This window comes from Cornus florida, unplaced genomic scaffold (genome assembly GCF_030987335.1).
Source record: "Cornus florida cultivar Cherokee Brave unplaced genomic scaffold, ASM3098733v1 CherokeeBrave_3.0.0_Hap2_Chr09, whole genome shotgun sequence".
Taxonomy (NCBI): domain Eukaryota; kingdom Viridiplantae; phylum Streptophyta; class Magnoliopsida; order Cornales; family Cornaceae; genus Cornus; species Cornus florida.
The window spans coordinates 40,340,988-40,354,537 of NW_026775579.1; the positions used below are offsets into that span (position 1 = coordinate 40,340,988).

Below are 13,550 nucleotides of genomic sequence, written 5' to 3' on the forward strand. Positions count from 1 at the left end.
TTTCTGATATTTTTAGGATTGTATATATAAATATATATATTTAGGATTATATATATATTTACTGTATACGAATTGGAGGCTGCTGTATATCAGCGCATTAGACAAGGGGTGAATAATCCAGTGTGGTGCGACTATAGTATATAGGTGTGCATGTAGATCTGGGCCGCTGGTGCATTGAGATGGTGACTGAAAAAGATCCGGTGTGATGCGGCGCATGCTATTACGGTACGCATGGAATCTGGGCCTCTAATGGGTCTTGATTAATGGGTAGTTGATCTGGTGTGGATGTATACATATGAGCTCAGGTTAAAGGATTTGGTATGAGTGTATACATGTGAGCTCAGGTGACATAATTAGGTGTGGGTGTATACATGTGAGCTCAGGTGAGATAATTAGGTGTGGATGCATACATGTGAGCTCAAGTGAGCTAATCTAGTGTGGTGCATTCATGTGAGCTCAATGCTACAATCTGGTGTGGGCGAGCTCACAGGAGCTAAAAGACTTCCGCCAATCAGATTGCGCCAGCACACATATAGCTTGAATCCAGCGCGTGCAAGTGCATGGTAAGCGCGTGGGAAATCCTTGCTGGCTTATTTCAACACTTGAAATTGAAACAGTCATAACTTAGTAATCTTAAATCGAAATTGGGTCATTCTTGAGCTCAAATTTAAGGATTTTTCGTCCTCTTTCCAATGGTACCAATTTCATTATCAGATTTTCATCCTACTAGGAAAATTATTTACCGAGATGGAGTATTTATGGGAAACTAATTCTAACGATATTTAGTAGCATTTAAATTGCGTAAATATAATTAAATTAATATATTGTTATGGAAGGAAATAAATAAATATATATATATATATATATATATATATATATAAAATTATTTATATATGTGCATATATGGCTTAATTGTTTAGGATAAGTATGGAGGGATGTGTGTGTGTGTGTGTATATATATATATTGATATATATGAATATATATGATTTAAATAATCAAAGATTATTATGGATGGTATTATACATATTTATATATTATATAATATATGTGTATGTATATATATATATCATTTAAGATGATTAATGTTAATTATTCTTATTTGGTATATCTGGATAGGTTGGTCATTAAAGAAATGTTATGCTTATGAAATGCATGAGAAGTCTATATGTGATTTAGTTCATCGTTAAGTTTAAGGTTGGTGCATGATTGAATTGTAGGCATGGATGAGTTGCCAAAGGCTTAAATATATGACCTAAATATTTGTATGAATAAAACACATACATAAGAAGCATGGATGAGTTGCTAATTAAAAGTATAAATATATATACTTAATGAGGCATGGTTGAGTTGCCAATATATAAATAAATATTTTTATAATTGCATGGTTGATTTGCCAAAGCATAAGTTAATGGCTATGCGTATTAGATGTTTAAATTGCATCTATGGTTATTGTATGTATAGGTTGGATTAAGATTAGATGTTCTTAAATTAGAATAATCTAATACTTACAAATTAGTGTATTATTTTATATATATTAATAAAATAATATTGGTGGAGACATGGATGATTTGTCAAAGCCTACATATTGGCTGTGTGATTTAAATAATTAAAATTATTATTAGGTATTGGATTAAATGGAATATTCCTTCAAATATAGTATATTGTTAAATGATTAATTAACTGTCTAGGATGTGATTGAGGTTAAAGAACTTTTCTTTAAAAGAAATGGTGAATTGGTCTAGGTATGATTATTATTTAATCATTGATAATTATTTTGGAAATTAATGAACCTAGTAATAGATGTGACTATTTTATTTATATATATGTGTATCCTTGTTTATTAAAGATAAAAACTTTACTATGTTTGGTTTTGATCAGAGATGATCTGCTTATTGGTTTTTTGAGACCTGGTAGAGAGAACTTGCCAATGGGTTTGACCCACTTATTTTTATCTTTCAGGTTATTAGAGGTTCAAGTCTCAAGGTTGAGGATCCGCGGCTGGAGGACTTATCCATTCTTTTAGTTTTTTTCAAAGTAGGATGATAGACTTATTTTTATAGTTGTTGGATTATTGGATAATGTTTTAAGGGGTCCTTGAGTTACGGAATGCCCGAGTTGTAATTGTTGGAGAATTATTAATGAATGAAATATTTATTTATTAGTTTTCTTCAGCGATTTATTTATTCTTTATTATTCATCTTTGTATTCTGTGCTTGTTTAAATACTTTAATTGTTTTGATATCCCTTAATTTTGTGCGCAGACTTGATCAAACCGTGTTCCAAAATCAAGGGGTATCACACAAGGTTAGTAGCTACTCAAACTTGTGAGATAGATTATTTTGAAACATTTGCTCCTGTTGCAAAAATGAATATTATAAGAATCCTATTATCTTTAGTAGCCCATCGTGGTTGGAGTTTGCAGTAGTTTGATGTAAAAAATGCCTTTTTACATGGTGATCTTGATGAAGAAATCTATATGGAGGTTCCTCCAGAGTTTGAGTCATAGAAGAATAAGGTGTGTAAGTTGAAAAAGGCACTTTATGGCTTAAAACAGTCTCCCAGGGCTTGGTTTGGCAGATTTACTAGCGCAATGAAAGCTTTGGGTTACAAACAAAGTCAGGGTGATCACACATTGTTTGTCAAACTTTCTGCTTCAGGGGGAGTTACAGCTCTATTAGTCTATATGGATGATATAGTGGTAACAGGGGATGACTTGCAAGGGATGGAGGCATTGAAAAGGTGTTTATTGCAAGAGTTTTGAGATTAAAGAACTCGGCAGGTTAAAAAACTTCCTCGGTATTGAAGTGGCTCACTCTCGACATGGGATCTTTATATCCCAACAGAAGTATGTCCTGGATTTATTAACTGAGACAGGGAAACTAGGGTGTAAACCAGTAGAGACACCCATTGAACGGAATCACAAGCTTTGTGAAGCTCTAAAAGATGCGGCGGTGGATAGAGAATCCTATCAGAGATTAGTTGGCAAACTAATCTATCTTTCTCATAGCAGACCAAACATAGCCTATGCTGTAGGAGTGGTGAGTCAATTTATGCACAATCCAAAAGAAGTACATCTTCAGCAACACATCGAATTCTACAATACTTGAAAGGTACTCCAGGAAAGGGAGTGTTGTTTAGAAGAGGAAATGGATTGACATTGGAAGCATACACGGATGCAGATTATGCTGAATCAATTGATGACAAAAGATCGACTTCAGGCTATTGTACATTCCTCAGAGGCAACCTTGTAACGTGGAGAAGCAAGAAGCAGAATGTAGTTGCAAGGTCAAGTGCAGAAGCTGAATCTAGAGCTATGGCATTAGGAGTTTGTGAGCTTCTATGGTTGAAAATAATTTTGGAAGATCTGAAGATTGCATGGGAAGGACCTATGAAGCTATATTGTGATAACAAATCAACAATTAATATCGCACATAACCCTGTGCAACACGACCGCACCAAGCATGAGGAAGTTGACAGACATTTTATAAAGGAGAAGTTGGATAGCAAACTGATTTGTATCAACTGAGGGTCAACTTACAGATGTGTTAACTAAAGGATTGGGTGATTCTGCATTTCAGTCTATTGTTACCAAGCTGGGAATGGAAAATATCCACTCACCAGCTTGAGGGGGAGTGTTAGAATCAGTAATTATGGTATGAATAGGTTGTGCAGCTTTAACAGCTCCGGAGAAATCATGTATTACAGCTGTATATATGTCCCGTAATTAGAATATATATTCTGCTAGCTAATATCCCTGATTTATAGGGATTGTATTCTAGGAGTCAATATTCCAGATTTATAGGTTGTTGTTTGCCTATATATTTTTTCCCTGTACGTTGCTAAATAAATATAATGTTCCCATTATTTCACAATTTCTTCAGTTCGTCTAATTTATATTAACTAAATTATTAATCTATCTCCCAATAATTATTAATCTTTATCCCAAATCCCTCCATATTTCCAATTTCACTCTTCATTGCCACCATAGTCATTTCATTAGTTAAAACTCCGTGTGAAGTAATTTACTTAATTAGACACAAATGAACAAGAAACGAACTAAATAGAAATCTAGGATATCACAATCTACCTATAAAGTCCTAAGTACATTACTTATTAGACAAACAATTCCTTATAACCCAAGTAAGAACTTTTCATACTGTGGGAAAATACGATTCTTTCCTTGTATAAGGAAATCGTATACAGGCTGTTAATAGCTAGGGATTTATTAGATATTTTTTTTTTGATAAATAAGATTTTATTAAAAAGCGCTCAAAAGGGGAGCGAATCCCAAAGAAACAAAAGGCCACAAAAAGCCTCAAGCCTTCAAAGAGGCCAAAAAAATAACAATCTCATCAATAGAACGATAATCTCTCCCTAAAACCCAACAAAAGACAGTGGAAATAATGGAGAACTTGAGCACAGACAAAGGCTTCTCCTTTCCCTCGAAGTATCTTCGATTCCTCTCGAGCCAAATGCACCACCAAATACAAAGAGGCGTAGCCCTCCAAGCATCCTGCCCCACTGAGACACCTCTCCAAACCTCAATCAACCCTTGAGAAGAAGATGGCATAACATAAGGGACCCCAAATAAACCAATCATCAAATCCCAACAGCCTCTAGCCATGCTGCAATGCAATAAAAGGTGATCAACAGTCTCCTCATCGCGCATGCACAAGAAACAACGATTGACAACCACTTGATTCCTCCTCCTTAAATTATCCTGGGTTAAAATCCTACCCAAGACAGAGGTCCAAGCAAAAAAAGCCACCTTATGGGGAGCCTTGGAGCGCCAAATAGACTTCCACGGAAAAGGACCTCCATCACCAACAGAAAGGCACCTAAAAAAGGACCTCACCTCAAACCTGCCCTGAGAATTATGACTCCAAAGCCAACAATCAGAATCCCCATGAGAAATCACCTAGCGATACAGTAACTCCAAAAAACGAGTGACCTCATCAATCTCCCAATCCTGAAAATGCCTCCTAAATTGAACATCCCAAGTTAGTCTTCCGTTATCAAGATGATTACAGTCAACCACCAAGGCCTGCCTATGAGAAGCAATCTTGAAGAGCCGTGAGAAAGAAAGAGCAAGGGGAAGCTCCCCACACCAAACGTCCTCCCAAAATCTGATCCTCCTATCATCTCTGATCCGAAAACGAACATGTTTGCTAAAGGCGTCCCATCCGAAAAAGAACATGTTTTATTAGTTATTGTAATCCCTAATTTCTAGGGATCAGTTTTTTATATGAATTAATATGTATCTCCAGGATTAGTTAGTTTCCTAGAATAACATTATTCTAATGTACATATAACAGTGTATTCCCAATTCTTTAATCAATTGATTCAATTACCAATTTCAGTAATTTTGTCATGGTATCAGAGCTCTAGGCTCGTTTTCTAGGTAATCGTCTTCTCTTGGCCTTCTTTGCTAGTCCTTTTCTTCGTGTTCTTGTTATGTGAAAATCCAGTGTTATCAAACCTGTGGATTTCACCTCGCTCTCACCTCGCTCTCTAAACCATGTCAGCATCCACCGAAACCAACGACACTTCAGAGATCTCTATAACTAGAAGCAACGGCTCTGTCCCAACAGGAGAATTGTAGAATATACAGGCGGCGTACAGGTTGAACGGGAAAAATTGTCTGAAGTGGTCTCAAATGGTCTGCACATTCTTGAAAGGAAGAGGGAAACTGAGCCACTTGCTTGGTAATGGTCCAAAGAAGGAGGATCCTAAGTTTGATGCTTGGGATGAACAAGACTCACTTGCTTGGTAATGGTCCAAAGGAGGAGGATCCTAAGTTTGATGCTTGGGATGAACAAGACTCTATGGTTATGTCCTAGTTATGGAACTCTATGTTACTAGAAATCAGCGACACTTGTATGTTTTTTAGCACGGCCAAGGAGATATGGGAAGCAGTCAAGCAGACCTATTCCAAAGCACGTGATGCTGCACAGATCTATGAGATCAAGACCAAAATCTCCGCTATCAAACATGGTAATCGGTCAGTCACCGAATATTCCAACCTCTTGAAGGGTCTATTGTAGGAGATGGATCATTATCAGTGCATTTAAATGAAGTGCAGTGAAGACGCAGCTATCCTTAAGAGGTTTGTTGAAACGGACATAATTTATGATTTTCTTGCTGGTTTAAACATTGAATTTGATGCTGTAAGAGTGCAAATACTTGGAAAAAAAGATTTGCCAACCTTAAATGAGGCAATTGCAATTGTTCTTGCTGAGGAAGGAAGAAGGGGTGTCATAATTAAACTCACACAGTAGAGAGTTTGGCCTTGGTGTCAAAAAACACGGCTGTGAAGAATTATGGTTCCGAACAGCGTTTTGGAGAAGGCAATGGGCAAGCAGACATGTCAAGACCATTCAACAAGGATTCTCTGTGGTGTACATACTGCAAAAAATCCTGAAATACTAAGGAGAAGTGCTGGAAGCTCCATGACATGCCTCAAATTGTGAATAAAGCTTGGTCAGAAAAGAGTGGACAGCCAAGAGGACAAGGACAGGCACATGTGGCAACCACAGAATCAAACAGTGAAGACAATCTTTCAATCCCATCGGCCGAATTCAATAAAGAAGAGATAGAGAAATTAAGGAGCCTATTTGGAACGTTGGAGAAACCGTCTACAACAGGTACTTCTTCTTTGGTGTTCTCAGGTATTTCCTCTCCTTCCCCCTCTTCTCATGTTTTTAGTGCTTCGGACACAGTCTCCTCAAGCTCCTGGGCCATTGACTCAGGAGCTACAGATCACATAACCCATTCCTCAAAAAAAATTATTTCATATACCCCTTGTCCTAGCAATAGGAAAATAATAACAGCTAATGGATCAGTGACAACCGTGGCTAGTCAAGGAGATGTTTTTTTGAATGACCACCTTACACTTAAGAATGTCCTCCATGTCCCAAAACTATGCACCAATCTTGTGTCAATCCAGAAACTCACTACAGATTCTAATTGCAGTGTGACGTTTTATCCTCACCGTTGTATATTTCAAGAACAGGGCACGAAGAGGATGATTGGACATGCTAGGGAGCGGGATGGTCTATACTATCTTGAAGAATCAAATGGACAAAATAAAGTTGAGAGTTTGTCACCACTATTATTTCTTTCCAAGTCATTCAAATCCAATAAAGACAATATATGGCTTCAACACCTTCGTCTTGGTCACACATCGTTTAGTGTTCTCAAAATAATGTTTCCTTCATTGTTCAAAAGTTTATCCATTGAAAATTTTCATTGCGATGTATGTGAACTTGCAAAGCACAAACGTACTTCTTTTCAAATCAACAATAAAAGAACTTTTATTCCATTTACCTTGATTCACAGTGACATTTGGGGACCTTCCACTGTTGCTAATGTTTCTGGGGCAAGGTGGTTTGTCTCATTTATTGATGATTGCACTCGTGTGGCTTGGATTTTTCTGTTAAAAAATAAATTGGATGTGAGTTCTGTGTTTCCAACTTTTTTAATATGGTCAAAACTCAGTTTGGTGTTGGGATAAAGAGATTCCAATCTGACAATGCTAAGGACTACTTTAATCAAATTCTCTCTCCGTATTTCCAAAAACAGGGCATAATACATGAATCCTCTTGTGTTAGCACACCTCAACAAAATGGGGTGGCCGAACGAAAGAACGGCCACCTTCTTGCTATTACAAGAGCTTTCTTGTTCCAAAAAAATGTTCCAAAACAATACTGGGGAGAGGTTGTTTTAACCGCTGCTCATCTCATCAATCGGCTTCCTACAAGAGTCTTTGGTTTTAAAAGTCCAATGCAGGTCCTTACACAGTTCTTTCCCAATTTTAACGCATCTAATAATCTTGTTCCAAAGATATTTGGTTGTGTTGCCTTTGTTCATGTGCATTCTCAAAACAGGGGAAAACTTGATCCTCAAGCCCTCAAATGTGTCTTTCTTGGCTATTCCTCCACCCAAAAGGGCTACAAATGCTATCATCCTCCGACAAGGAGATTTTATGTGTCTGCTAATGTTACTTTTGTCAAACAAGATCAGTACTTTAACGATCCTTATCTTCAAGGGGAGACATCTTTCATAGAAGATAAGGACAAAGATCTTTTTCTCCTTGAGTTTCCAGCCGTTATCTCTCATCAATCCGAGTCAAACATACTCCCAAACATTCAGTACAAGCCAAACATACGGTCAGAAGCCGAGCCTCATACAACCAAATCACAAGGAGTGTTACATGGGAAGCAAACTCAAGACTCTACTCGTCCATTGCAGATTTACTCAAGGAAAAGAGCACCAATCTCTCAACCTGTGCAAGTTCAATCAACCAAATCTGCTCCTGGTAATGTCGAGGTAATTACTCAACCCAATGATAACACCAATGAAACCTCTGAACAAAATGATTATGATGTCCCTATTGCAATTAGAAAAGGAACTCGAACTTGTACCAAACACCCTCTTTATCTGTTTATGTCATATAAGAATCTTTCTCATAACCATTGGGCCTTTCTTACTAGCCTAAATACAGTCCCTATTCCCAAAACTTTATCCGATGCATTAGGAAATGAGAATTGGGAAAATGCTATGAAGGTTGAGATGGAAGCACTTGAGAAAAACAAGACTAGGGACTTGGTGAGACTGCCTAGAGGGAAGAAGCCAGTTGGGTGTAAATGGGTGTTCACAACCAAATACAACTCAGATGGCTCTTTGGAAAGGTATAAGGCAAGATTAGTTGCCAAAGGGAATACACAAACCTACGGCATAAATTATCTTGAGACTTTTGCTCCAGTTGCTAAGATAAATACTGTGAGAATCCTGTTATCAGTGGCAGCAAATTTTGACTGGAGATTACAACAATTTGATGTCAAGAATGCCTTCTTACAAGGCGATCTTGAGGAGGAGATCTATATGGAGATTCCGCCTGGGTTTCACTCAAGTGAAAAGGAAGGAATGGTATGTAAGCTTAAAAAAGCTTTGTATGGACTGAAACAATCCCCAAGAGCTTGGTTTGGGAGATTTACCAAAGTGATGGTGAGTATGGGATATAAGCAAAGTCAAGGTGATCATACATTGTTTGTAAAGCACTCAGCATCAGGGGAAGTGACAGTATTGTTGGTCTATGTGGATGATATCATAGTAATAGGAGATAACTTGGAAGGAATAGAGAGCTTGAAGAAACAGTTAGTGAAGGAATTCGAGATCAAAGAGCTAGGAAAATTGAAGTACTTTCTTGGTATTGAAGTAGCCACTCTCAACAAGGGATTTTTATATCACAGCAAAAATATGTGTTAGACTTATTGGCTGATACAGTCAAGCTGGGATGTAAGCCAATTGAGACACCTATGGAGTCAAACCACAAACTTTGTGATGCTCCAGAAGTCGTGGCCGTGGATAAAGGCTCTTATCAGAGACTTGTGGGGAAGTTAATTTATTTGTCACATACCAGGCCGGATATAGCTTATGCTGTGAGTGTTGTGAGTCAATTTATGCACAATCCCAAAGAATCACATCTCAAAGCTGTGTATAGAATTCTGCAGTACTTGAAGGGTACACTAGGAAGAGGAATTTTGTTTAAGAAAGGGGAAGGACTGACTCTTGAAGCCTATACAAATGCGGATTATGCAGGATCCGTGATTGATAGAAGATCCACCTCGGGCTATTGCACCTTCCTAGGTGGTAACCTCGTTACTTGGAGAAGCAAAAAACAGAATATGGTTGCAAGGTCCAACGCAGAAGCTGAATTTAGAGTGATGGCACTCGGGATATGTGAACTGCCATGGCTAAGGATAATCTTGGAAGATCTGAGAGTCAGATGGGAAGGTCCAATGAAGCTTTACTGTGATAATAAATCAGCCATCAATATTGCACACAATCCTGTGCAACATGGCCGCACAAAACACATTGAAGTGGACAGGCATTTTATTAAAGAGAAGTTGGATAGTGGCCTCATTTGTACTCCTTTTGTTCCTACTGGAGAACAGCTAGTAGACGTGCTTAACAAAGGATTGCCTGGTACCGTTTTTCAGAGAATAACCAGCAAGCTTGGAATGGATGACATCCATTCACCAGCTTGAGGGGGAGTGTGGGAAAATACGATTCTTTCGTTGTATAAGGAAATTGTGTACAGGCTGTTAATAGCTAGGGATTTATTAGTTATTGTAATCCCTGATTTCTAGGGATCAGTTTTTTATATGTATTAATATGTATCTCTAGGATTAGTTAGTTTCCTAGAATAGCATTATTCTGATGTACATATAACAGTGTATTCCTAATTCTTTAATCAATTGATTTGATTACCAATTTCAATAATTTTGTCACATACAAAAAGAAACTAATAAATACAAACCAAATTACAACAGGATCAAAAACAATTCAACAAAGTGGGCATTAATCAAATGTATGATATTTCCATACACAAGCACACATGGAGTGTGCAACTAAGAAGTCTCAAATAAGAAAGTCCAACTTGACATAGTTCAACTCAAGGAATTTAAAGACGATCGCGACTGCTAATAGGGTAAAGACATGGGGTGGCATTGCAAACACGGGGTGTATTAAAGGCTATGTTACAGTATTGACAATTGCATTAATGAAATTTTTCAACAGCACAAACGATCACCAAAGCAAAAGGATACATAACTTTTAACTCCAGAATCTAATAAAAGCCTGCTTTAATGATTCTCAATGGATTTTATTCAATATTTAAAGATGTTTTTATGAGTAATGGCCTATAAATAGTTTTAAGGTGGTGTCAGCAGTAAAAGCTGCAAATATTTGTTTAATGGATGTTGTTGAATATGTGTGTGTGTGTGTGTGTATATATATATATTGTTATGTGCAGCTTTTCAGATTTTTTAATTCACTCTGCTATTCACTTTAATAAAATAATAATAATAATTTAATGTAGACTAACATCTATAAATGATTATGCATTAAACTCGACTACTCGAGTATTTGTCGTTTAATAGTATACTTACGCAAATACATCTTAAATAATAAAACATAAAAATTCAAATAATAAGGTAAAGAAATATTAAATTTAAAAAAACCCAAGAAAATTAAAATTAAATAGTTTCCAATCATGTTTATAATACAACCACCAAAAAAAAATTAATAATCATAAATAAATAAATCATTTCCATGTCATATGAATGCAAATCACTTACCTTCTTCAAATAAATTTGAAAATATTTCAGTAGATCAGGAGATTCATAGCAAGATTCAAGAACATATATATTAGATATAAAGATAGAACAATTTTTTTTTGATAAGTATAAGTTAGAACAAATTTTTTATATGCTTTTATGAAAGATATGGCCAAATCCTGGGTTTTTTGGTTTTTAAAGACGTAGATCTAAGTTGTATGAAAGGCTGTTTCAGAGGATGAAAAACTCAGTTGGAAGTAAGAAATGAAAAAAAGTCGGGGAAACAAGAAACAACTCTTATAGCTGGGTGGCTGAAAAAGGTGCCATCACAAACATTGTGGCCTAACAGCTCACTTATTGGCATCAACTACATGAATACTTCTCCACCACCTAGCTCTATCAAGAGCCACATTGCGAGTAGGAAAGTCTAACAAACCAAAACCAGTTCAACTAGGAGTCTAGGACCCATATTAGAGCATTGAAGAAGTGGAGGAAACTCTCCTATTCAAAATTCATGTTTCCGCTCCTAGTCACACCACACAAGAAATTTAGGATGAACTCTAGATGCCTCTTTGCTACCTCTACAGAACCTAACATCCATTCTATTCGAATAAGGTACATGACCTTGGCATAACCCAAGGCACCCAAAAGAATGTAAACACAATATCCTAGATTAGCCAGTGGCCAGGAAATAGGAAAGGAGATTATCAACTGTCCACATCCATATTACTGATCCTGCACCTTCTAGTTATTTTCAGAAGTTGAAAAACAACCACCACAACTTGTAATCAACATTCTACAGATCATCGTACCTTGGCCACCGAAATTGTGAGGTGGAAGATCTGTGGTGAAATATGCAAATCCCATCTTCTTGAAAGCCGGAGAACAGATTTTGCAGCAGCTAATCTGATGTGAGCCTTGTCAGTTTTACTGCATTAAATAAAATGCACAGCACATGTATAGAACCCTTGTGGCATTTGAATTTGAGCAACATGATCACTAGAAAATCCCATAATGAGCGTAAAATAAATGAAAATAATACAACTTTGTTATCCAGGTAAACTATACACCATAAATAAGGGCAGCATAACTCAAAATTCTGGACCTGTTTATGTCAAGTAGTACCTCTCTCCCTCTCTCCTCACTATTGTGTTATAGTGTCTAGAACCACCTATAATGCACATACTCTAAGCCAACACCCAAACAAGCTGGGTTCAGTTAGAAACTGTAGCCAGCGTGTACCATAGCCCAAAGGTCCAACACTTGAAATTAAAAACAACTGCTTAGAAACTGTTGAAAGATTTAAAATATTAAATTTACACCTTCTCCAATAGCTTAAGCTTTTAGAGTAGGTGGTTGTTAACATGGTATCAGAGCCCAAGGTCTCGAGTTCAAACCTCACCGTCACACTATTAAAAAATTGAAACACACGTGTTGGACTAAAAAGAAGGCCACACGTGAGGGGGCGTGTTGAAAGATTTAAATATATTCATTTTTTTTTGGATAAGTAAAATTTTTTATAAAAAAAGGCTCAAAAGGGGAGCGGATCCCAAAGAGACACAAAGGCCAAAAAAAGCCTCAAGCCTTCAAAGAGGCCAAAAAAGAAACAATCTCCTCTAAAGATGTATAATCTCTCCCTGAAACCCAACAAAAAAGAATGGAAATAATAGAGAACTTAAACAAAGTGACAGGCTTCTCCTTTCCATCAAAATATCTCCGATTTCTCTCCAGCCAAATGCACCACCAAATACAAAGAGGAGTAGCCCTCCAGGCATCTCAAATGAGAGCCCCAACTAAGAAGCCTCTCCAAGCCTCAATCAACCCTCTAGTGGAACAAGGCATAACCCAGGGAACTCCAAACAAACCAAACATCAAAACCCAGCAGTCTCTGGCCATACTGCAGTGTAACAGAAGATGATCAACTGTCTCCTCATCGCGCAAGCACAAGTAACAACGGTTAACCACCACCTGATTCCTCCTCCTCAAATTATCCTGAGTTAAAATCTTTTCCAAAACAGAAGTCCAAGCAAAGAAGGCCACTTTGACGGAGGCCTTAGAACGCCAAACAGACTTCCAAGGGAAGGGGCCCCGAGCATCAACTGAAAGGCACCTGAAAAAAGACCTAACCTCGAACCGACCCTGAGAGTTAGGAACCCAAAGCCAGCCATCCGAATCCCCAACTGTGATCACCTGGCTATACAAACCTCCAACAAACGAGAAACGTCCTCTATCTCCCAATCCTGAAAATGCCTCCTAAACTGAACATCCCAAGTCAGTCTCCTGTTAACAAGATGATAACAGTCAACCACCATGGCCTGTCTATGAGAAGCTATCCTGAAGAACCGAGGAAAAGAGAGAGCAAGAGAAAGCTCCCCACAGCAAACATTCTCCCAAAATCTAATCCTCCTACCATCCCTGATCCGAAAGCG

At 37.4% G+C, this 13,550-nt stretch overlaps 1 protein-coding gene across 2 annotated transcripts in view; it reads right to left on the minus strand.

Moving 5' to 3' along the window:
* LOC132273725 (sister chromatid cohesion protein PDS5 homolog B) overlaps window positions 1–13,550 on the minus strand; it is a 121,630-nt gene that overhangs the window by 35,087 nt on the left and 72,993 nt on the right. For both annotated transcript variants that reach the window (XM_059774771.1, XM_059774772.1), the window contains exon 18: window positions 11,934–12,051. In XM_059774771.1, the coding sequence (XP_059630754.1) occupies window positions 11,934–12,051 (118 nt within the window). The remainder of the gene's footprint in view (window positions 1–11,933; window positions 12,052–13,550) is intronic.